A 25150-nucleotide genomic window follows, 5' to 3' on the forward strand; every position below is an offset into this window, starting at 1 on the left:
CCTGTAACTGAAACTCTAATCCAGCATCATTCTGGTGAACCTCTCTCCACCCTCTCCCTGTAACTGAAACTCTAATCCAGCATCATTCTGGTGAACCTCTCTGCACCATCTCCAAGCCTCCACACCCTTCCTGTAATGGAGGCAACCAGACAGGATGGATATTGGTAGGTTTTAGGGGATACGGGCCAAACGTGGGCAGGTGGGACTGGTGTAGATAGAGCACCTTGGTCAGCATGGGTGAGGTGGGCCCACGTAGTATATTTAGGTGATCAGAAAGGCCTTAAAAGCTGCCACATTCTGGCGTTCAGCTTCAATGTCTGGTACACAGTTGATGAAATGTTTGTGAAATATGATTTTTAGTCTAACATCATGACTTGCCACAGAAGGCTATGGAGGCAGGAGAATGGGGTGAGGAGGGAGAGATAGATCAGTCATGATTGAATGGCGGAGTAGACTTGAAGGCCTATCATTAATCACTACTATCATTTATGAACATGAAAATAGATGCTGGAGAGATAAAGTGTGGTAAAATCTGATACAGCTGTAGAACAAAAACAAAATGAATTCTGTGAACATTATGTTATTGCAATCAGTAGCTGCACAAAGACCACACTCAGCTTTACTACCGATAGAGGATAAAACACCAAGAACGGTCACTTAGAATTCTAATTTATTAACAAATTACATACAATTAAAGCTCCTCTGTACAAGGCAGAAAATGCAGTCAGTCGCTGAGAACAGAAGTTATTTTACAAGATTAAAATCTACATGAACAAAATTTCCAGAAGCATTAATGAAGCGGAGTGCGGGCGGGCAGGCAGACAGTTTTGAAAAGATTAAAAAAACCATAGCAGCTTTATTAACTATTGAAGGGCAGAAGTGGACACTTTATATGGATTAACTCAACAAAGTGGGAAACAAAAACAAAATCAAGTTATACAAATAAAGAATTTGAATTTGAACATAGCCAATTTGACATCTGGTAGTCGAGTTAATCCATAAAAGCTGTCAAGGGAAATAGATAATAGCATAAGTTCAAAAGACAGTGTTACATACAAAAAGTGAATTTCTTACTGAACACTATTGGAATGATTCATGTTTCCGAATATTGAGACATGTGTCTGCGTGAAATCACGACCATATTTCTATTGGTTACCTCCATCCGAGGGACAGATTCTCTCTCAAGGCCCGACAACTATTGGTTACACACTCTGCAAGCCCGGGGGCCGCAGTGTCAGGGTTTGTGAATGAATGCACCGCGATCTCAAAACCTGGGCCAAGGACAAATCACAAATCCGTGGGAAATTACTGAAGGAGTAAAAATTAAAATCAGATTGCATCTATTCAACATGATGTTAGACCTTGGTGTTTTGGGTTTCTCCCATCAATAAAATGAAGCTTTGCCAGTTGTTTTTTTCCCCCGCAAGTCTAAAAAGGTTTGAAGTGAGAGCACTGGGTTGATCTGGGTGCTCCGGTGACCACAGCCGGTTATTCCATGATGCTGTGTGTCTCAGGAACCATGCTGAAACCTTCAATAGAAGGTGATGGGCCAACAAACACCGCACGCTGCTGAGTGTGGCAATCACTCGGTGTTTAACAGGTGCTGCAAAACTCACTAGTTACATTTGAATATATATTTATGTTGGAAAATAACTCCCTTTCTCTTCTCTCCAAACTTTGGTCACCTGTGCATGAGGATGAGTCAGCTTCTGGAGCCTGGGTCCCTGGGCAACACACACTGGGTCCCTGGGGCCTGGGTCCCTGGGCAACAAACATTGGGTCAGTTTCTGGAGCCTGGGTCCCTGGGCAATAAACACTGGGTCAGTTTCTGGAGCCTGGGTCCCTGGGCAACAAACATTGGGTCAGTTTCTGGAGCCTGGGTCCCTGGGCAATAAACACTAGGTCAGTTTCTCGAGCCTGGGTCCCAGGGCAATAATGCTCGATTCAGATCAAACTTTGGACAGACAATCTCGCTCGTTCTCCGGGAAGAGGGCAGAGAGTGGACGCGAGGAGATGGTCATGGAGTTGACTGGTGCTCTGCCACTGGGTGACCCAGGCACACAACATATTGCACCACCCTTCGTCATGGAACCAGTTTTTGAGTACACGCTCTTGAAAATACATATATTGGATAAAGACACATTGCCGGTAGTTTATTATTAAATGTGACTCTATAAGTGTAAATGAAGCAGTTATGTACTACCTGGAGCCTGAAGTTGGGGACAGAGGTAGCAGAAATAGACCCCCTTCAACCACTCTTCAGACACTGGCGTGCTGTCAATCACAATTATACTTTCCAACAGATGAGTCAATTAAACATAAATCAGAGGATTTGATCATAAACTAATCACACGACTGTGGCCCAGGGGAATGTTGCTTGAAACCATTCGATGATAATCACGGTCCATTTATCCTCACCACTGTATACAGGTTGGGTCGATATGTCCCTGCCCCACTGCCTTATAGCTGCAGAAGCATCTTGGTAGAATATTACATCAGTGAAAAGCATACAGTAGCAATAAAATAGTGCAAACGCCAATAACACCTCCCAAAATTAATGTATCCCTGCGTTTCCGCAAATTTAACCTTTGAACCAAACTGTTGATGGCAGGAAATCGATCTGGAACAGTTGTTAAAGAAACAAAAGTAATTTCCAATGTGTTAAAATAATGCTGCTACATTGAAGAGTAAGTTTTAAAGAAATGCCTCGTCCCCTCTCATCCTTTTCTGAAGGTGTGACTTCCTTGGACCACAAGTCTGTGGCCCCACACGTTCTCATGTACCACAGGTCTGTGGGCCCCACACGTTCTCATGTACCACAGGTCTGTGGGCCCCACATTCTCATGTACCACAGGTCTGTGGCCCCACATTCTCATGTACCACATGTCTGTGGGTCCCACACATTATCTCATGTACCACAGGTCTGTGGGCCCCACACATTCTCTCATGTACCACAGGTCTGTGGGCCCCACACATTCTCACATGTACCGCTGCTTCAGTGGGAGCTGAATATTTTAAGTGTTCAGAACTATTCGATCGTTCAGTCAGGTGCAGCGAGGTACAGTGAAAAGCTTTAGTTGACTGCAAGATGAATCACTCAGGTCCAGACAGGATCATTTCATGTGGATCATTTTAGAACAAACCACAAATAAGAACCTTATTTTTTTTAAATCTTATAGAGATCACTGAGTCGTAGAAGCTGGTGCAGGACATTCAGCCCATCAAACATGTCTATCCCATTCTCATATTCTTACTCTGTCTCCATATCCCTTGAAGACTTTTGCGTTCAGAAATTTATTTACCATTTCCTTCAGGGACTTGGTCTTCAATGTTAAAGAATTCCATACATTCATCTCTTACTGAGTGAAGACATTTCTAATGTCAGTCCGAAATGTCTCATCTTACAATCTGAATCCATTGGTTCTGCACTGTGGATGCTGCCTTCCACTTCCAGATACCTGATACACCTGTACCCTGCCCTCTAGATCGAATCATTGCTAATTGCCAGGGCAACATTGACCATTGTGAAGGTGTGAACTGCGGATGCTGGTTTGAACAAAAGATAGACACAAAAAGCTGTAGTAACTCAGCGGGACAGGCAGCATCTCAGGGGAAAAGGCGTAGGTGACGTTTCGGGTCGAGACCCTTCTTCAGACAGAGTCAGGGGAAAGGGAAATGAGAGATGATGTAGAGATATATAGAACAAATGAATGAAAGATATGCCATAAAAGTAATGATGATAAAGGAAACAGGCCATTGTTAGCTGTGATCTAGGTGCAAACCAGTTACAGACAATGAGACTCAACATGATGACTAGTACAATGACGAGGGTGGGGGAGAGACAGAGAGAGAAGGGACGCAAGGGTTACTTGAAGTTGGAGAAATCAATATTCAGACCACTGGGGTGTAAGCTGCTCAAGTGAAATATCATGCGCTGTTCCTCCAATTTGTGCTGGGCCTCACTCTGACAGTGGAGGAGGCCCAGGACAGAAAGGTCAGTGTGGGAATGGGGGGGGGAGAATTAAAGTGTTTGGCAACCACAAGACCTTTCTATTTCAATCTCACAGTTGAACCCTCTAACCATGAGCCAATGGCAGTATCAGCAACAACCTGCCGACAAGAGCAGTGACATTACGATCGGGGAAACCGCCTGCCATCTTGCCAACCATCAGCTCCCCGCACAGTAATCCTGGCCTCACCATCTCATAGCTCCTCCCTTTATCCTATCAGGGGCACGGTGGCACAGCAGTAGAGTTGCTGCCTCACAGCGCCAGAGACCCGGTTTCCATCCTGACTACGGGTGCTGTCTGTATGGAGTTTGCACGTTCTCCCTGTGACCCGTGTGGGTTTTCTCAAGAGATCTCCGGTTTCCTCCCACACTCCATAGATGTGCAGGTCTGTAGGTTAATTGGCTTGGTATAAATGTAAACATTGTCCCTGGTGTGTGTCGGGTGGTGCTAATGTGTGGGGATCGCTGGTCGGTGCGGACCCGGTGGGCCAAAGGGCCTGTTTTTGTGCTGTATCTCTAAACTTAACTATAGTGATTCCAACAAGTGGATTGGTCTTGCCTGAGTTTGCTAGTGAGGCAGAGTGAAAAGTTAAGAACATTTCAGAAATTGGATTACCCTCTAAGGAGAGCCTTTTCAATTTTCTCAAAGACAGACCAGACCACCTTGCCTCAAATTGAACAGAGTAAAACTGGAAGTTAGTTCAATACGTGAGTGCGTTTTTATTTTAAGATGCACCAGGTGTAAGATGTCATTATTAAATTGTCTACAGCTCCTGGAAATATTTTTCAGGGGTTTGTCTACATTTGTTTGTTTTTGAAATACTTTCTCAGCATGAGGAATGGGATTTGCAGTGTTCTGCTGATGAAGATCTCATCGCTTCATCACAGCAGGGGCTTTGGAGAAAGCAATACACTGCTGTCAGCACTCAGTGGGGGAGACACATTCAACTAGTCATGCTGAGGTGAGCTTGTACCTATTGCAGGTTTGTTAATCAATTTGTGCACAATCTGCCTCCCACACACAACTGCCCCCCCCCCCCCTCCCCCCCGACCATCTTCATCAACAATCTACAATCGGCATCACAACACCATCAGACAATAATTACGGTGCCGGCTCTGATTTGTTTTGTCCCCTTTCATACCTCGAGTTCCCTCTCCCCTGACTCCCAGTCTCAAGAAGGGTCTCGACCCAAAACATCACCCATTCCTTCTCTCCAGAGATGCTGCCTGTCCCGCTGAGTTACTCCAGCACTTTGTGTCTATCTTCAGTGTAAACCGGCATCTGCAGTTCCTTCCTACACATTTTGTCTGCTCCACTGTGTCATATCCTCGAGGTATGTCTACTTTGAGGAAGTTCTCCTCCTCTCTCTGACCAGAGTTCTGCATCATCCTCTCTCACTGTTCCCAAACTCTACGACCATGTTTTAATCCAGACTCACAACACCTTTGCTTGGTCATCGGTGCCTGCTCTGATTGGTTTTGTACCTTTTCATATCTCTAGATTCCCTCTCCCCTGACTCTGTCTGAAGAAGGGTCTCAACCTGAAACATCACCTATTCCTTCTCTCCACAGATGCTGCCTGTCCCGCTGAGTTACTCCAGCACATTATACACAACAGGCGTATACTGAATCTCCATTTTACAGAGATAATGCATATAAGTGTGTGTGTGTGTGCGCACGTGAGCGTGTGTGCGCGTGAGTGTGTGTGTGTGTGCGTGAGTGTGTGTGTCAATTATTCGTTCCCTACAGATAATACCCAAGTACTTACTTAAGGAAAAGAAATGTATGAAAGTAAGGCCTCACTTATCTAAAGTAACACAAACACAGTGTAATAAAAGCTGTGACCTCGTGGAGCGTTGGCTTGAAACCAAAGCAGGTGTTTTAAACATGATGCATCGCTACAGTGTCTAGCAAAGCAATCTCCTGAAGGCTAAAACATCTGCTCTGGTTTCAAGCCAAGGATCCACTAACCCCAGACCCACTCACTAACCCCAGACCCACTCACTAACCCCAGACCTCATCACTCACTAACCCCAGACCCACACACTAACCCCAGACCCCACTCACTAACCCCAGACACACACACTAACCCCAGACCCCACTCACTAACCCCAGACCCACTCACTAACCCCAGACCCACTCACTAACCCCAGACCCCACACACTAACCCCAGACCCCATCACACTAACCCCAGACCCCACACACTAACCCCAGACCCCACTCACTAACCCCAGACCCACTCACTAACCCCAGACCCACTCACTAACCCCAGACCCCACTCACTAACCCCAGACCCACTCACTAACCCCAGACCCACATACTAACCCCAGACCCACATACTAACCCCAGACACACACACTAACCCCAGACCCCATCACACTAACCCCAGACCCACTCACTAACCCCAGACCCCACTCACTAACCCCAGACCCACTCACTAACCCCAGACCCACATACTAACCCCAGACACACACACTAACCCCAGACACACACACTAACCCCAGACACACACACTAACCCCAGACACACACACTAACCCCAGACCCCACTCACTAACCCCAGACCCCATCACACTAACCCCAGACCCACTCACTAACCCCAGACCCCACTCACTAACCCCAGACCCACTCACTAACCCCAGACCCCACTCACTAACCCCAGACCCACTCACTAACCCCAGACCCCACTCACTAACCCCAGACACACACACTAACCCCAGACCCCATCACTCACTAACCCCAGACACACACACTAACCCCAGACACACACACTAACCCCAGACCCCCATCACTAACCCCAGACACACACACTAACCCCAGACCCCATCACACACTAACCCCAGACACACACACTAACCCCAGACCCACTCACTAACCCCAGACCCACTCACTAACCCCAGGCACACACACTAACCCCAGGCACACACACTAACCCCAGACACACACACTAACCCCAGACACACACACTAACCCCAGACCCACACACTAACCCCAGACCCACTCACTAACCCCAGACACACACACTAACCCCAGACACACACACTAACCCCAGACACACACACTAACCCCAGACCCACTCACTAACCCCAGACCCACACACTAACCCCAGACACACCGCACTAAGCCAGTGAGTGGAGTTACTTCACTCGGCTGTGACTTACGTCCACTAACCTGCCTCAACACTACAAGGAATACCTTCCTTGTTCACTTTCCAAAGTTGTGAATCTGTGGAATTCCCTGCCACAGAAGGCAGTGAAGGCCAATTCACTGGATGTTTTCAAGAGTTAGATTTAGCACTTGGGGCTAACGGAATCAAGGGATGTGGGGAGAAAACAGGAACGGGGTATTGATTTTGGATGATCAGCTGTGCTGGCTCGAAGGGCTGAATGGCCTATTCCTGCACCTACTTTCTATGTTTGTATGAGAGTGCTTTTATAAAGGATACTGGCCAAGGAGTTGACTTTGCTTTGTATTGTCTTCAGCACTCCTCGTTGTGATGTCACATTTTCTTTCGTTGCCATGGCGATGCTATAAGAAAGGAGACACATCATTGCTAAGAATAGTTTGCTTATTCTGCCACAATCTCCCAGCTGAATTGGCAGAAAATTAAACCCTCCAGCAGCCTGCTCCATACAAATGCAACTTGCTCCTGCACTCCGGGAATTCCCACGGCAGCAGAACCTTTACATTTCCCAAAATTAATCTCCATCCATCTTGTTCATTACTTACCTCTTGGTCCCGCTTCAATTGAATAAATGTGCAGATTGGACACTTTTTCCCCCTTCTCAATATAGCCCTGACAACATCCATGGAGACTAATAACCAGCAAACTCCACACACCATGAGCTTGTACTGAGTTAGGCTCCGCTCGGCAAAGCTGGACGCCATAGCTATTAAACAGCCTGCAGTGCTCCATGGTCTGCTTGCTCTTTGTCTAAACATGCTGGCTGCTTCTCATTTATCCATGCATGTGTTTGTCTGTTGTCCTTCTCATCAGCCTCTTCAGAAGTACAGGAAATAATTAAGACTGACGCAAGGAACCAAAGATGTTGGTTTACAATAAAAAGGCACAAAGTGCTGGAGTAACTCAGCGGGTCAGGCAGCATCTGTGGAGAACGTGGATGGGTGACGTTTCACAGAGGGCTGGAGTAACTCAGCGGGTGCAGCAGCATCTATGGAGCTAAGGAAATAGGCAACGTTTCGGGCCGAAACCCTTTCGGGTTTCGGCCCGAAACATTGCCTATTTCCAGAAGGGTTTCGGCCCGAAACGTTGCCTATTTCCTTAGCTCCATAGATGCTGTTGCACCATAACTCAGCGGGTCAGGCAGCATCTGTGGAGAACATGGATAGGTGACGTTTCACAGAGTGCTGGAGTAACTCAGCAGGTCAGGCAGCATCTGTGGTGAACATGGATAGGTGACGTTTCACAGAGTGCTGGAGTAACTCAGCAGGTCAGGCAGCATCTGTGGTGAACATGGATAGGTGACGTTTTACAGAGTGCTGGAGTAACTCAGCGGGTCAGGCAGCATCTGTGGTGAACATGGATGGGTGACGTTTCAGGTTGACACGCTTCTTCAGAAGAAGACCTGAAACGCTGCCTATCATGTTCTCCACACATACTGACTGATGTGCTGAGTTACTCCAGTAATTTGAGAATATAATTAATCATCAATTTAGTAAATGTGCAGACTTGACACTTTATGTTTCTCAATCTGTTAAGAACAAAATGAGCTGATGTAGCAATTTATGAATGTGTAGTTGTGATATGGTCAATAGTCCCTGGGTGAGTATGTGCTTTCAATTATCCAACAGCAGAGCTGATGGCCAGCTCGGTATTCCAAGCATAACCTCCATTTTCCCAGGACAGATGTGTTTAGCACAAAGAAGAACAACAGTAAATACACAGACTCTTACCCAGAGTAAGGGGATCAAATGTACAGAATATTTACCCTGAGTATTCAAGAGTTGGATATCGCTCTTAGGGCTAATGGAATCAAGGGAAATGGGGAGAAAGCAGGAACAGGGTACTCATTCTGGATGATCAGCCATGATCATATTGAATGGCGGTGCTGACTCGTGGGGCCGAATGGCCTACTCCTACACCTATTGTCTATGTTTCTAGTGGGGCATCAAGAACAGAGGATATAGGTTTAAGGTGAGAGTTGAGAGATTGAATAGGAATCTGAGGGGCAAAGTTTTCATACAGAGGGTGGTGGGTATACGGAACGAGCTGCTAGAGGAGGTAGTTGAGGCAGGGACAGTAACAATATTGGCATTATGGATAGGTTTAAAGGGATATGGCCAAACGCAGTCAGATGGGACGAGTGTAGATGGGGCATCTTGGTTGGCATGGGCAAGTTGGGCCAAAGGGCTTGTTTCAGTTCTGTACAACTCTATGACTTTATAACAGCCAAAGATTTTTATTTTGTGTTATATCGAGGGAGAACTCATGTAATTCCATTTAGTATGAGACAAATCTTCAACAAAAAATTACAATAGTCACAAAATCTTCAATTACTGTACACAAAGCAATGTTGCTGACTCTACAATTATCTTGTTAAAACTACATGGAGCTTCCATGTCTGACAGCGGCCTTTATGAGCAACTCTTTCTACATTGCTTCCTTTTAAGGCTACAATGATTGATGCATGAAATGAAAGCCTCCATAAATCTCCAGGTATTTGCAGGCCTGCCCAGTAAATGCCAGAAGGTAAAAGTCAGCCGCAAGCTGCCCTCTCTTATCAAATTTCTATTCAGTGTTGAGTTTTAAGGCTCATCGTAAAACAGAAATCATTCCATACCACTTGGTAGTTTAGTTTAGTTTAGAGATACAGCGCGGAAACAAGGCCCTTCGGACCACCGAGTCCGGGCCGACCAGCAACCCCTGCACACTAGCATTATCCCACTCACTAGGGACAATTTACCAAAGCCAATTAACTCTGTAGAGACACTCACAGTCTTTTTCCCAGGAAAGGGTCTGTAAGGTAGCAACTCTACTGCCATGCCTTTCATCCAGATACAATTATGGCTTTTAAAAGACATTAGGACGGATATTTGGATAGGAAGGGTTTAGAGCAATATGCGTCAAATGGGACCGGACCAGTGCGAGGCTCTCATGGACTTGTGGCCATGAATTCATCAGGTCATAAGGAATTGGAGTAGAATTGGGCCATTCGGCCCATCAAATCCACTCCGCCATTCAATTATGGCTGATCTATCTCTCCCTCCTAACCCCATTCTCCTGCCTTCTCCCCATAACCTCTGACACCTGTACTAATCAAGAATCTATCTATCTCTGCCTTAAATATATCCACTGACTTGGCCTCCACAGCCGTCTGTGGCAAGAAATTTCTCTTCATCTCCTTCCTAAAGAACGTCTTTGAATTCTGAGGCTATGACCTCTAGTCCTAGGTTCTACTGGTGGAAATATCCTCTCCACATTCACTGTATCCAAGCCTTTCAATCTGTATGTTTCAATGAGGTCCCCCCTCATTCTTCTAAACTCCAGCAAGTACAGGCCCAGTGCCGACAAATGCTCATCATAGGTTAACCCACTCATTCCTGGGATCATTTTTGTAAAGCTCCTCTGGACCCTCTCCAGAACCAGCACATCCTTTCTGGGATATGGTGCCTAAAATTGCTCTGAATATTCCAAATGCGGCCTAACCAGCGCCTTATCGAGCCTCAGCATTACATCGCTTGTTTGGGGAATTACAGGGAGAGTTAGTTGGATAGACTGGGACATCTTTTCTTTAGAGTGTGAACTTTTTTGAGGTGTACAAGACCATGAGGGGCAGAAATAAAGTGACCACTCAGTCTTTTTTCCCCAGGAGATTCTAAAATTAGAGGATATAGTTTAAGGGGAGGGGAGAGATTTAAGAGGGACCTCAAGGGCAACTCTTCACTCAGATGGTAGTCCGTATCTGGAACGAGCTGCCAAAGGAAGCGATGAAGGTGGATACAATACAACTTTTAAAAGACCAGTGGACAGATATCTGCACAGAAGAGAATCTGAAGGAAATGGGTCAAATGTAGACAAATGGGAACTGATCCTAATCTTGTCTTGAAAGTAACTAAATGATCTTAATCTTAATGACTATAGCCTGTGTTAAAATAGCCACCATAAGCTGGTGAAATGTGCACTCATTGCTCTGTAGACATGATTCAATGCAGCCTTGTTTATCAGTCTCTCTTTCCAAATGAGATTCCTGCACGGAAAATGCTGTATCAGACATGATTAATGAGCAAATTATTGGTTTAAATATACCTTCTTTCTCCAACCCACTGAGTACAATATTCACTCTTGCCTGTGGGACTGCACATGATGAAATGGAACATATTTATGGGGTGAAGTTTTGAAATCAAATGATTTTTACGTTCCTTTAGGAAGGAGATGAGGAAGAATGTCTTTAGTCAGAGGGCAGTGAATTTGTGGAATTCTTTGCCACTGTAGGCTTTTGTGGCCAAGTCAATGGATATTTTTAAGGCAGAGATAGACAAATTCTTGATTAGTACGGGTGTCAGGGGTTGTGGGGAGAAGGCAGGAGAATGGGGTTGGGAGGGAGAGACAGATCAGCCATGATTGAATGGCGGAGTAGACATGATGGGCCGAATGGACTAATTCTGTTCTTATCACACGACTTTATGACCTTTACAGGGAAGGGCCAAAATTAGCTCCCATCAGGTAGATAGGTTGTTCATCAGATGTGCATTTCTGCTAATTCCACCTGAACCAGCACCATCTGCAAAGCCATTTTCTAGCCAGAAGTAGACGTACAAAAATATAACATTACTCTGTCATGTCTCATCAATGGGCCCATTGCAGGATTTGGTTTAAATGCCTCTTTTCTGACTTAATTGTGTATTTTTAAATATAAATTTGAAAGACAATAATCTTGCAGTAAGCTTTGCAACTATTTACATTCAAGCCCAACAAGGTTTTGAGTTGCTTCAAATTTTAATAAGGGGGTTTCTTGTTTAATCAGTTCCGCAGTGTTATATGACTTGGGGCGGCACAGTTGCTGCCTCACAGCGCCAGAGCCCTGGGTTTGATCCTGACCACGGGTGCTGTCTGTATGGAGTTTGTACGTTCTCCCCGTGACTGCGTGGGTTTTCTCTGGGTGCTCCAGTTTCCTCCCACATGCCAAAGATGTTGTAGGTTAATTGGCTTTGGTAAGTTGTTAAAACAGAATAGTCCCTAGTGTGTAGGATAGTGTTAGTGTATGGGGTGGTCACTGGTCGGCATGGGCTCAGTGGGCTGAACAAATTGCAGAGGGTTGCGGATCGAGTCCAGTCCATCACATAGACCATCGACTCCATCTATAGTACACTTCATGCTGCCTCAGGAAAGCAGCCAAAATAATCAAAGACCATGTCTGCTCATTCCTTCTTCGTTTAGTTGTGAGATACAGCGGGGAAACAGGCCCTTCAGCCCATCAAGTCCATGCAAATTATCCATACACTAGTTCAACCCTACACACTAGGGACAATTTACAGAAGCCAATTAACCTGCACATCTTTGGAGTGTGGGAGGAGACCAGGGCACCCGGAGAAAACCCACGAGGTCACAGGGAGAACGTGCAAACTCTGTACAGACAGCACCCGTAGTCAGGATGGAACCCGAGTCTCTGGCGCTGTGAGGCAGCAACTCTACCCGCTGCACCACCGTGCGGCCCGTCTCACTCCTTCTGGGCAGAAGATGCAATAGCCTGAAAGCAGGAACCACCAGAACAGGAACAGCTTCTTCCTCATTGTCATCAGGCTATGAATGTTCTCTCATAAGCCAAGGTGTAGTCTCGATCTCCCAACCTACCTCATTGCAGCTCTTGCATTTGTGAATCTACACTTTGAAGCTATAACTGTAACACTATAACACTGTAACATTCTATTCCATTCTTGCACTGCTTGTTGTACCTCCGTGTGGCCTGATTGTACTCACTCACGTACAATATGATTTGAATGGGTAACAGGTAAACAACTATTCTGATGTCTTCGGCACAAGTGACAATAATAAAACCAATACCAAAACATGAAAGGCTTGCACTAAACATCGATGTATTGACAAAGAGGATCAAACTCCTTTGGTTAACAGCTGGGGCCTTTCAGTGCTCTGGTCAGCAACTGAGCTGAAAAATCAATACTAAATTGTCAAAAGTGGTTTAACAGACACAAAGTCTGATGGGTCAATCAAGAGAGGGTTAGATTCAGCTCTTAGGGCTAACAGAATCAAGGGATGTGGGGAGAAAGCAGGAACGGGATACTGATTTTGGGTGATCAGCCATGATCATCTTGAATGGCTCGAAGGGCGAATGGCCTACTCCTGCAACTATTTTCTATTTTTCTATGTAAAGTGCTCAGTGGGTCATGCAGCATTTCTGGAGAACATGGATAGGAGAAGTTTCGGGTCGGGACCCTTCTTTAGACTGATTGTCTGAAAGTGGGGAGGGGACTGGAAGCAAAAAAATACCAAGACACGGCCGGCAACAGATGACCTCAGGCACGAGGGTTCCCTGATTGGCCGATTGTTGGATAGGGTTGGTGAGATCTCAGGAGGGATGCCTCATTGCAAACTGTGGAGGATGGGGGGGTGGGGGGGAATGAGGGGGGGAGGGGGGGTGGAGAGTGCATGTAGAAGTTACCTACAATTAGAGAATTCAATGTTCATACTGCTGTCTTGACCTTTCAGTCCTGGGCCTCCTCCATTGCCAGAGTACCACACGCAAATTGAAGGAACACCACCACATATTTTCTCCACTATTGTCCCTGTACCCAAAAAGGCAAGGATAACTGGTCTAAATGACTACAGGCCTGTTGCACTGATCTCTGTAGTCATGAAGACCCTTGAAAGGCTTGTGCTGGTCAAGCTGAAAAATATCACGATTATCACAAATATTATCTGCAGAGCACTATAAATGTGCTTCATTTAAAATCTGTAACATAGAGTGGTGGCTTCTGTGCAACTAACAACAGAGTCGCTTTTACCACTACAGTAGCATAATGCTGGACCCCCTGTAGTTTGCATATCGGGGCAATAGATCTGTTGATGACGCAGTCAACCTGGGCCTGCACTTCATCCTCCAGCACCTAGACCGCCAGGGGACCTATGCAAGGATTTTGTTTGTTGATTTTAACTCTGCATTCAACACCATTGTGCCAGAGCTACTACACTCCAAACTCTCCCAGCTGACAGACAGGAAGCAGCATGTGAGGCTGGGAAAGCACATCTTGCAGACCCTCAGCATAGGATCACCGCAAGGCTGCGTACTCTTCCCCTCTCTCTACACCAACGACTGCACCTCCACAGACTCCTCTGTCAAGCTTCTCAAGTTTGCGGACGACACAACCCTGATTGGACTGATCCAGGATGGGGAGGAATCTGCCTACAGACAGGAAGTGTCACAGCTGGCGTTCTGGTGCCATCACAACAACCTGGAGCTCAATGCTCTTAAGGCAGTGGAATTGATTGTAGACTTTAGGAGAGCTCCCTCTCCCCTCACCCCACTCACCATCAACACACCACAGTCACATCTGTGGAGTCTTTTAAGTTCCTTGTAACCATCATCTCCAAGGACCTTAAATGGGGGGGGGGGCACCATCGACTCCACAGTCAAAAAGGCTCAACAGAGGATGTACTTCCTACGGCAGCTGAGGAAGCACAATCTGCCACAGGCAATGATGGTCCAATTCTACACAGCCATCGTATAGTCTGTCCTCACCTTCTCCATCATGGTCCGGTTTGGCTCAGCCACCAAGCACGACTTCCGGAGGCTGCAGCGAATCGTCCGATCAGCTGAGAAGGTTATTGGCTGCAACCTTCCCTCCATTGACGAACTGTACATTGCAAGGGCCAGGAAACGAGCGGGCAACATCATCTCTGACCCCTCTCACCCTGGCCACAAACTCTTTGAATCACTTCCCTCTAGAAGGTGACTCCTGACTGTCAAAGCTGCCACAGCCAGACATAAAAACAGCTTTTTTCCACGAGTAGTAGCTCTACTCAACAGCCAAAAATCTGCAGCCTCCCTTTGCTCTGGTATTATGTTTGGTTCACATGTTTGATCAATGGTGTTTTATTAATAATGTTTAGTGTTTTATGTGTAATTCGCAATTGTCACTGTATGTCATGTTGTCACTTGTGCGCGGAGCACCAAGGCAAATTCCTTGTATGTGAATATTTGGCCAATAAACTTATTCATCATCATTTTGCTCGGGTAGCTTACGCCCCAACAGTATGAACGTTGAATTCTCTAATTTTAGGACTTCTACCAACACCTCTCTCCCCCTCCCCCCCCCCCCCCCCTATCTCCACTAATAGTTGGTTATTCAGTTCCAAAGTTCGCAATGATGTACCCTCTTGGGATCCCACCGTACCTGGCCAACATGCAGCCTATCAGGGAACCTCCCTGCCTGAGATCGTCTGTTGCCAGCCCTGATTCTTTTCTTGCTTCCAGTCCCGTACCCCCAACAATTAGTCTGGAGAAGGGTTCTGACCCGAAACGTCACCTATCCATGTTCTCCACAGATGCTGCCTGACCCGCTGAGTTACTCCAACACTCTGTGAAACGTCACCTATCCATGTTCTCCACAGATGCTGCCTGACCCGCTGAGTTACTCCAGCACTCTGTGAAATGTCACCTATCCATGTTCTCCACAGATGCTGCCTGACCCGCTGAGTTACTCCAGCACTCTGTGAAATGTCACCTATCCATGTTCTCCACAGATGCTGCCTGACCCGCTGAGTTACTCCAGCACTCTGTGAAATGTCACCTATCCATGTTCTCCACAGATGCTGCCTGACCCGCTGAGTTACTCCAGCACTCTGTGAAACGTCACCTATCCATGTAATAAACCAGCCTCTGCTGTTCCATTTTATTACATGTGGTATAATAGGGGTGGTTTCAGCGAGGATATGGCTACTGGGATTAATTAGCTAACTTCTCTCCCAGAGAATGCAATTACTTCAGCGCTAATTTGCTAAAGGTTTATTAGCAATCATTCTTTAGGATTTCCGACTGATATTTGGTATGAGAAAACCAAAAACTGATGAAGACACTCGAGTTGTTGTTGACTTCTTTGCAGAGTTAATGTTGTAAATGCTAACGGTTTGATATGTGTTTGCTATGATGTAGAGTGTTGTCTCAGCGGCCTGGGGACAAGATCCATCGCCAGCTTGGCAAGGAATGCTCCCCCTCGTTACGTCAATAAACCTTGTATTGCAGAGCAGTGGAAGGTTTTAGCTGTACAGAGATAGATGGGAGCACAAATCACAGAGGTTTCAATTACGAGAGGTGGAGAAAGGGAGTAAACAGAGACATTTGGCAAATGAAATTAGACCAAGCATAGCATGGTGTTCTCAGTGCTGCACACAAACCTATCCCCTTCTGCTCTAACCTAAAACGTTGATGCTTCGCCTTCCACAGATGCTGTCTGACAAGCAGAGATTTTCCAGCAGTTTCTGCCTTTATTTCTGCTCCATGTGTAACTCTGAGAATAGCAGCCTTTATGCTACTACTCAGATTTTGACAAGTCTGATACTGATTTTGATACTGAGAAAGATGACTGTTGAGATGAAGAAAAATAAATTATTTTACATTTTTTAAAAGACACAGAGTGCTGGAGTAACTCAGCGGGTCAGGCAGCATCTGTGGAGAACATGGATAGGTGATGTTTCACAGAGTGCTGGAGTAACTCAGCGGGTCAGGCAGCATCTGTGGAGAACATGGATAGGTGACGTTTCACAGAGTGCTGGAGTAACTCAGCTGGTCAGGCAGCCTTATAGGTGACGTTTTGGGACAGGACCCTTCTTCAGACTGACTGACAAAGTCTAGCATGTGATAGGTGGATACAGGTGAGAGGTTGAAAGTATGAGGTAAAGATATAAGGCGTGAAATGTGAAGCCAGAGGAAACAATATAGGTGGGAGAGGTGGGAGAAATGGGTACACATCTCGGTAGGGAACAGGGAAGAAAGTGGGTGAGACTTGTTTACCACGTTTTGGAGAAGTCAATGTTCACACTTGGGTTGTAAGATTGTAAACCATTGTGAAATTGGACGCCTGTTCAATTTTACAAATTTAGAATCAGACTCTTTGATCAATTTCAGCACCAGTTCATTATAGTGACCATCATGCTGCCCATGGGCTGGATGGGTCTGAGCCACCTCATTGACCATCATGCTGCCCAAGATGACCAACAGACACGTCTTCCACAAAGCTCATCTCATCTTCTGGAACACATGGCCCAGTTGCTGCAAAGGAAGTTTGTCCCTAAGGAACATTTTTATCACCGACTAGGCTGCAGCTCCAGGCTCAGGAACAAGTCAAAGTGGTCTCTCTGACATTCATAAATGTTGAAAAATGTTCAAAGCCTATTAAACATTAATCGTACTATTAAAATATTAAAACTTGCATTTTAAAGCAAATTAAAAATTCAGGAACACCAAGAACCATTTAAAACAACATAACTACTTCTATTAATTCGAAAATATGTAATTTAGGTGAAATATTCACAGTGCCCTCCATAATGTTTGGGACAAAGACCCATCATTTATTTATTTGCCTCTGTACTCCACAATTTGAGATTTGTAACAGAAAAAAATCACATGTGGTTAAAGTGCACATTGTCAGATTTTATTAAAGGGTGTTTTTAGACATTTTGGTTTCACCATGTAGAAATTACAGCTGTGTTTGTACATAGTCCCCCCCATTTCGGGGCACCATAATGTTTGGGACATGGCTTCACAGGTGTTTGTAATTGCTCAGGTGTGTTTAATTGCCTCCTTAATGCAGGTATAAGAGAGCTCTCAGCACCTAGTCTTTCCTCCAGTCTTTTCATCATCTTTGGAAACTTTTATTGCTGTTTATCAACATGAGGACCAAAGTTGTACCAATGAAAGTCCACGAAGCCATCATGAGACTGAGAAACAGGAATAAAACTGTTAGAGACATCAGCCAAACCTAATGGGCCTATCCCACTTCGGCGATTTTTTAGACTACAGGCAACTGCCAAAATATTTTCAACATGTTGAAAAATCTTCGGCGACAATGGGCTATCGTAGGTTGTGGTAGGTGCTGTCATAGGTTGTCACCAGGTTAACGAAGGTTGTCACCAGGTGACGTAGGTTGTCGCCGGTGCTGATCGGTGAATTTCATTGTTCTAGTCGCTGGCAGCCGCCTGCAAAATCGCTTAAGTGGGTCAGGCCCATTAGGCTTACCAAAATCAACTCTTTGGAATATCATTAAGAAGAAAGAGAGCACAGGTGAGCTTACAAATCACAAAGGGACTGGCAGGCCGAGGAAAACCTCCACAGCTGATGACAGAAGAATTCTCTCTATAATAAAGAAAAATCCCCAAACACCTGTCCGACAGATCAGAAACACTCTTCAGGTCAGGTGTGGATTTGTCAATGACCACTGTCCGCAGTAGCCTTCATGAACAGAAGTACAGAGGCTACACTGCAAGATGCAAACCACTGGTTAGCTGCAAAAATAGGATGGCCAGGTTACAGTTTGCCAAGAAGTACTTAAAAGAGCAACCACAGTTCTGGAAAAAGGTCTTATGGACAAATGAGACAAAGATTAACTTATATCTGAGTGATGGCAAGAGCAAAGTATGGAGGAGAGAAAGAGCTGGCCAAGATCCAAAGCATACCGCCTCATCTGTGAAACACGGTGGTGGGGGTGTTATGGCCTGGCCATTTATGGCTGCTGAAGGTACTGGCTCACATATCTTCATTGATGATACAACTGCTGATGATAGTAACATAATGAATTCTGAAGTGTATAGACACACCCTATCTGCTCAAGTTCAAATAAATGCTTCAAAACTCATTGGCTGACGGTTCATTCTACAGCAAGACAATGATCCCAAACATACTGCTAAAGCAACAAAGGAGTTTTTCAAAGCTAAAAAATGGTCAATTCTTGAGTGGCCAAGTCAATCACCCAATCTGAACCCGATTGAGCATGCCTTTTATATGCTGAAGAGAAAACTGAAGGGGACTAGCCCCAAAAACAAGCATAAGCTAAAGATGGCTGTAATACAGGCCTGGCAGAGCATCACCAGAAAAGACACCCAGCAACTGGTGGTGTCCATGAATCGCAGACTTCAAGCAGTCATTGCATGCAAAGGATATGCAACAAAATACTAAACATGACTACTTTCATTTACATTACATTGCTGTGTCCCAAACATTATGGTGCCCTGAAATGGGGGTACTATGTATAAACACTGCTGTAATTTCTACATGGTGATTGTTGGTCAATGCAGACTCGGTGGGCCGAAGGGCCTGTTTCTGTGCTGTATCTCTAAAGTCTAAAAGCCTAAATTGGCTCACGTGGTCTTACCTTATTGTGTCTTCTATCAGCCGATCTGAGCTGCAAAAGAGAGAAAAAATTAATAATGTGAAAATATATCGCCCTGCAATTCATATGGCCATTTCATCATTCAGTTGTTCCGTTACAGACACCTGAGAAATATATTCAGCGTAGTACTGTCAACATGCATAATTCACGACAGCAGACGTGTCCCAGTGGAATGCAAGAGAAAGGTAAGATATTAATCATACAGATAGAGCCTATTTTTATTTACCAGCGAGGTGGTTGGTGATTGGGAGAAGGTTCCATTCTCACAAGACCCAAGATGAACTACTTTGCTAAAGCCAAACATAGAAACATAGAAATATAGAAATTAGGTGCAGGAGTAGGCCATTCGGCCCTTCGAGCCTGCACCGCCATTCAATATGATCATGGCTGATCATCCAACTCAGTATCCCGTACCTGCCTTCTCTCCATACCCTCTGATCCCCTTAGCCACAAGGGCCACATCTAACTCCCTCTTAAATATAGCCAATGAACTGGCCTCAACTACCCTCTGTGGCAGAGAGTTCCAGAGATTCACCACTCTCAAACGGCTCGACATTCCTTCCTTCACCCCCTCCAGAATATCAATGACGCAGGTGCAGTGTCACAGGCATGGACCAGATGTCTGTCGGTGGTGTGTTGATTTATTTCTTGTGATAACGTAGGAACGTAGGAAATAGCAGCACTGGGCGGCATGTTTCACCTCGGACAATTTCTTACATATCTGGGCATCAGTGTCTCTCCTTTTCCCCCACTTGAAAAGGTGACCAGAGATACAGCTTGGAAACAGGTGCTTCAGCCAACCGAATCCACGCCGACCACAGACCACCGATCACCTGCATGTTCCTACACACTAGGGGCAATTTACAATATTTGACCAAAGTCAATTAACTCACAACCTGCATGTCTTTGGAGTGTGGAAGGAGAAACCCACGCAGGTCATGGGGAGAACGTGCAAACTCCGTACAAACAGCACCCGTAGTCAGGATGGAACCTGGGTCTCTGGCGCCGTGAGGCAGCAACTCTACCGCTGCGCCACCCAGACTTGGCATCCAAAATTGCATAAACTTGAAACATACCTCAATCTATTACAAATTAATCGCATTCAATGCTTTATTACCTTATTAATTTAAGCAATAATTCTACTTAATTTGTAAGCCCACAAGAGATCGAGCAACAAATGTGAAGGAAGAAATGTTCAGTGTGTCATAAATCACATGAGAAATAAAACAGGATTTTTAGGACAATTAAAAAAGAAATATAGTTGGGATTTGCCACTGTTAGTGAAAACAGAGCAGAGTGTCTTTTATTCCATTCTAGCAAATAAAGGCATGCGCAGAAATAGATGAAAGCAGCAACTGACAGGCACTGACTCTGTGTTGGACCAACTGTGGGCCAGAAATGAAAGAGAACTGAAGAATTAAACAAATCTGTAAAGTGAAAAGGGAGGCAAGGGCGGGGCGGAGAGAGGGTGGGTGGGAGGGAGAGAGGGAGGGTGGGTGGGAGAGAGGGAGGGTGGGTGGGAGAGAGGGTGTTTGGTGGGGCGGAGTGAGGGTGGGAGGGAGAGAGGGAGGTTGGGTGGGAGAGAGGGTGGGTGGGTGGGAGAGAGGGTGGGTGGGAGAGAGGGTGTTTGGTGGGGCGGAGTGAGGGTGGGAGGGAGGAAGGGTGGGTGGGTGGGAGAGAGGGAGGGTGGGTGGGAGAGAGGGTGGGAGGGAGAGAGGGAGGGAGGGAGGGTGGGTGGATGAGAGGGTGGGTGGGAGAGAGGGAGGGTGGGTGGGAGAGAGGGTGGGAGGGAGAGAGGGAGGGTGGGTGGGTGGGAGAGAGGGAGGGTGGGTGGGAGAGAGGGTGGGAGGGAGAGAGGGAGGGAGGGAGGGTGGGTGGGAGAGAGGGAGGGAGGGAGAGAGGGAGGGTGGGTGGGTGGGAGAGAGGGAGGGTGGGTGGGAGAGAGGGTGGGAGGGAGAGAGGGAGGGAGGGAGGGTGGGTGGGAGAGAGGGAGGGTGGGTGGGAGGGAGGGTGGGAGGGAGAGAGGGTGGGTGGGAGAGAGGGTGGGAGGGAGAGAGGGAGGGTGGGTGGGAGAGAGGGTGGGAGGGAGAGAGGGAGGGAGGGTGTGAGATAGGGAGAGAGGGAGGGAGGGTGTTTTGGTGGGGCGGAGTGAGGGTGGGAGGGAGGAAGGGTGGGTGGGTGATAGGGATGCAAGAGAGACCTGTGGCTGTGACCTCTAGTCCTAGACTCTCCCACTAGTGGAAATATCCTGTCCACATCCATTCTTCAGGCTGGTATGTTTTGGTCAAGATTCCAGCATCTGCCATCTCTTGTATCTCCTTCCACCAGGAATGGTTCAATGGTACTTTATTGTCGCCTGTACCAAGGCATAGTGTAATTACTTTCATACAAAGTATTTAGTAAAAATCCTCCCGTACATCAGCACTATTATAATGAAGTACAAGAGTGCAAGAATGGTGGTTCCACAAGGGTCACCAGGTTTACGGCATGCTTCAAGGATGCTGGTTTCTTCCAACAGACACGTTGGCAATAGGATTCCGGGAACCGTCCTTGTAGAGCAGGGGGTCAAAGAATTACGGGTAAGGTATGTGAGGGAATAAGGTGCTGAGCTACCGGTAAAATAAGGACTGACAGCTTGTTACTAACCATCCTATCACCAACATCACAGCAGTCCCAACCTTCCATCTACCTCATTGGAGACCCTCGGACTATCTTTAAATGGACTTTGTGTGGGAAGGAACAGCAGATGCTGGTTTAAACCAGCATAGACGCCGAAGATAGCATCTCTGGAGAGAAGGAATAGGTGACGTCACCCATTCCTTTTCTCCAGAGATGCTGTCTGATGCGTTGAGTTACTCCAGCTTTTTGTGTCTTTAATAGGACTTTACTGGACATTATTCCCTTTATCGTGTTTCTGTACATTGTGGACAGCATGATTGTAATAATCTATAGTCTTTTCACTGGCTGGATGGTACAGAACAAAAAAGCTTTTCATGGTTCGACAATAATAAATAATAAAATGCCAGCAGCTGGCATAGACAGCGGCTGAATGGCCTCCAGCTTTGCAATATTAATTTTGAACTATTACGGATTCCACCTTTCATCCTTACGTTAACAAACAAAAGTGAACAAACGGGGACAGTGGAATTGCAACCTTTTCCCCAGATGACGAAAGACTTTAAATAGAGTGTCTGTGCTGCAGCCTAAACCATTCCTGGGTACCGGCTAGCCCCAGACAATGTGTCACTGTCATTACATCCCTATCCTCATTAAACTAAGCATCACAATCAAAACTGGGTGAGTGGTGGTGGGAACGAGGAAGGGAGCAACAATATTTAGGGTACTTTGTAATTTTGCACCTTGTGGTGATTCTTTTGTGTACTGTACCTTCATGGTACGTATGACAATATCGTATGTATCTATCGACATCATCTGCAAACTCACCAATCAGGGTTATTACTTACCAGCGCCTTTAGTTCATTAATATGACAACCTTAACATAAAAGAATCACAATGGTGGACCAAAAATGAAAGAGAAAATGGTTGAATTGGATAATGCATAGGTCATCTAAATAACAAACATGCCTTGCAACTGGAATGGGGCTGATTGGATAATGTCCCTGATAAATCACATTTGGACACAGCACTGCTGTAAGTCACTGGCACTCACTCCTACATACAAGTACGTTACCTTTTGTGAGAGAAACCGTGCTGCTTTTATTGGAGGAGGTTGCTGCTGTTTTGTCATGACTTCTATTGACTGCAGAAGCATTTTATAAAAATTCTGTAAATAGACTTCTCCTGTTAACAGCAAATTTTGTTTGCTGCAAGATAAGCAGTTTTGTCCTAAGAACTGCTAAACCTCCAACTCATTAAACCTGCATCGATGTTTAGTGTATAACATCATGGCAGGAATAGATAGGGTAGATGCACAGAGTCACTTGCCCAGAGTTGGGGAATCGAGGACCAGAGGACATAGCTTCTGTAGGGCCTGTTTCCATGCTGTAACACTCTATGACTAGTGTAGCTGGGGCAAGTTGGGCGGTGTGGGCAAGTTGGGCTGAAGGGCCTGTTTCCATGCTCTATCACTCTATGACTAGTGTAGCTGTGGCAAGTTGGGCGGTGTGGGCATGTTGGGCTGAAGGGCCTGTTTCCACACTGTATCACTCTATAACACCATAGATGGGTGACTTTCCAGCAGACAGACTGAACACTGGCGTGACATTTACTGATGGAAGGCAAGACTCCATTTCTCACCTGCATTCTGTGTAATAAAATGACTGACAGCCAGGAGTGCTTTAAGCCATGTATCTATTATTTTAATTTAGACGAGTTGGATGCCTGGAATTGATGAAAAAGTGGTCAAAGATGTGCAGAGATTGCAATTCCTTCCAGTTCATGGTCATCAGTTATACATCACTGACTTTGTTTGGACGGTATTTGTTCATGTCTACATTTACAAGACAATTATTGACGTGCCGTTTAGATTCACAGGAATATCCAACTCCCTGGCTGGGGTGGTAGTTTTTGTTCGCTGTTGAACTTCTCGAGGGAGAGATGGGTGAAACAAAATGCTCGTGCTTGCATCTCTGTCTGCCGAGCCTTTCAAATAAGGCAAGTAAAACCCACAAGGACGCAGAGCATTTTCCACATCAAAAATTAAATTCCTCTTGCACTATTGAACACGGCAAAAAGCAACAGTGCTCGTTGATTACTGAATGCTTCTTGTAATGAGGCGTGCATCTTGCTGCTCACGCCAGCGTTTCTAGCCGTCTCCTCACTAGGATGTCGGTGTAACATCACTCCCTGACGAGCTCAATGCGTTTTACGCACGCTTTGACAGGGAGAATACTGATGTGCCTTCCCGATCCCCCATTCGCTGTGATGGCATTTCAGTCTCAGTCACAGAGGCCGATGTCAGGAAATCCTTCAGAGGGGTGAACCCTCGAAAAGCACCTGGTCCTGATGGTATACCCGGTCGTGTTCTAAAAAGCTGTGCGGACCAACTGACGGGAGTTTTTACGGACATTTTCAACCTCTCACTTCTGAGGTCTGAGGTCCCCACCTGCTTTAAAAGGGCATCAATTATACCGGTGCCCAAGAAGAGTAAGGTGACGTGCCTCAATGACTATCGACCAGTGGCACTAACGCCGGTGGTGATGAAGTGCTTTGAGAGGTTGATCATGGAGCAAATCAACTCCTACCTCGACAAAAACCTGGACCCACTGCAGTTCGCGTACCGCCACAACAGATCAACAGTGGATGCGATCTCGCTGGCCCTCCACTCCGCACTGGACCACTTGGACAACAAAAACTCATATGTCAGATTGTTATTCATTGAATACAGCTCGGCATTTAACACAATCATCCCCTCCAAACTGGTTACCAAACTCGCAGAACTGGGTCTCTGCGCATCCCTCTGCAACTGGATCCTCGACTTCCTCATCCACAGACCACAGTCTGTTCGTATTGGTGGAAATGTGTCAGCCTCGATAACAATCAGCACGGGAGCACCTCAAGGCTGCGTGCTCAGCTCCCTGCTGTACTCACTCTATACCCATGACTGCGTAGCGAACCACAGTGCGAACTCCATCATCAAGTTTGCTGACGACACCACTATTGTGGGGCGTATCACTGATGGGGATGAGTCAGAATACAGAAGAGAGATCGAGCAACTGTCCATATGGTGCCAGCGCAATAACCTGGCCCTCAACACCAGCAAAACCAAGGAACTGATTGTGGACTTTGGAAGGAGTAGGAGGGGGGCCCACAGCCCCATTTA

The 25150-nt window shown here is 46.1% G+C and overlaps 1 protein-coding gene across 4 annotated transcripts in view; it reads right to left on the reverse strand.

Annotated features, from left to right (window-relative positions):
- Nucleotides 1–652: 652 nt before the first annotated feature.
- The window catches only part of gosr1 (golgi SNAP receptor complex member 1), a 74640-nt gene continuing 50142 nt past the window's right edge, over nucleotides 653–25150 (reverse strand). For 2 of the 4 annotated variants that reach the window (XM_033046318.1, XM_033046316.1), the window contains 3 exons: nucleotides 19351–19380; nucleotides 7454–7536; nucleotides 653–2620 (listed from right to left, as the gene is read on the reverse strand). In XM_033046318.1, coding sequence (XP_032902209.1) covers nucleotides 2496–2620; nucleotides 7454–7536; nucleotides 19351–19380 — 238 coding nt within the window. In that variant the 3' untranslated portion in view covers nucleotides 653–2495. The remainder of the gene's footprint in view (nucleotides 2621–7453; nucleotides 7537–19350; nucleotides 19381–25150) is intronic. The other 2 variants (XM_033046319.1, XM_033046317.1) reach the window with 1 other exon arrangement.

This window comes from Amblyraja radiata, chromosome 28 (genome assembly GCF_010909765.2).
Source record: "Amblyraja radiata isolate CabotCenter1 chromosome 28, sAmbRad1.1.pri, whole genome shotgun sequence".
NCBI lineage: Eukaryota > Metazoa > Chordata > Chondrichthyes > Rajiformes > Rajidae > Amblyraja > Amblyraja radiata.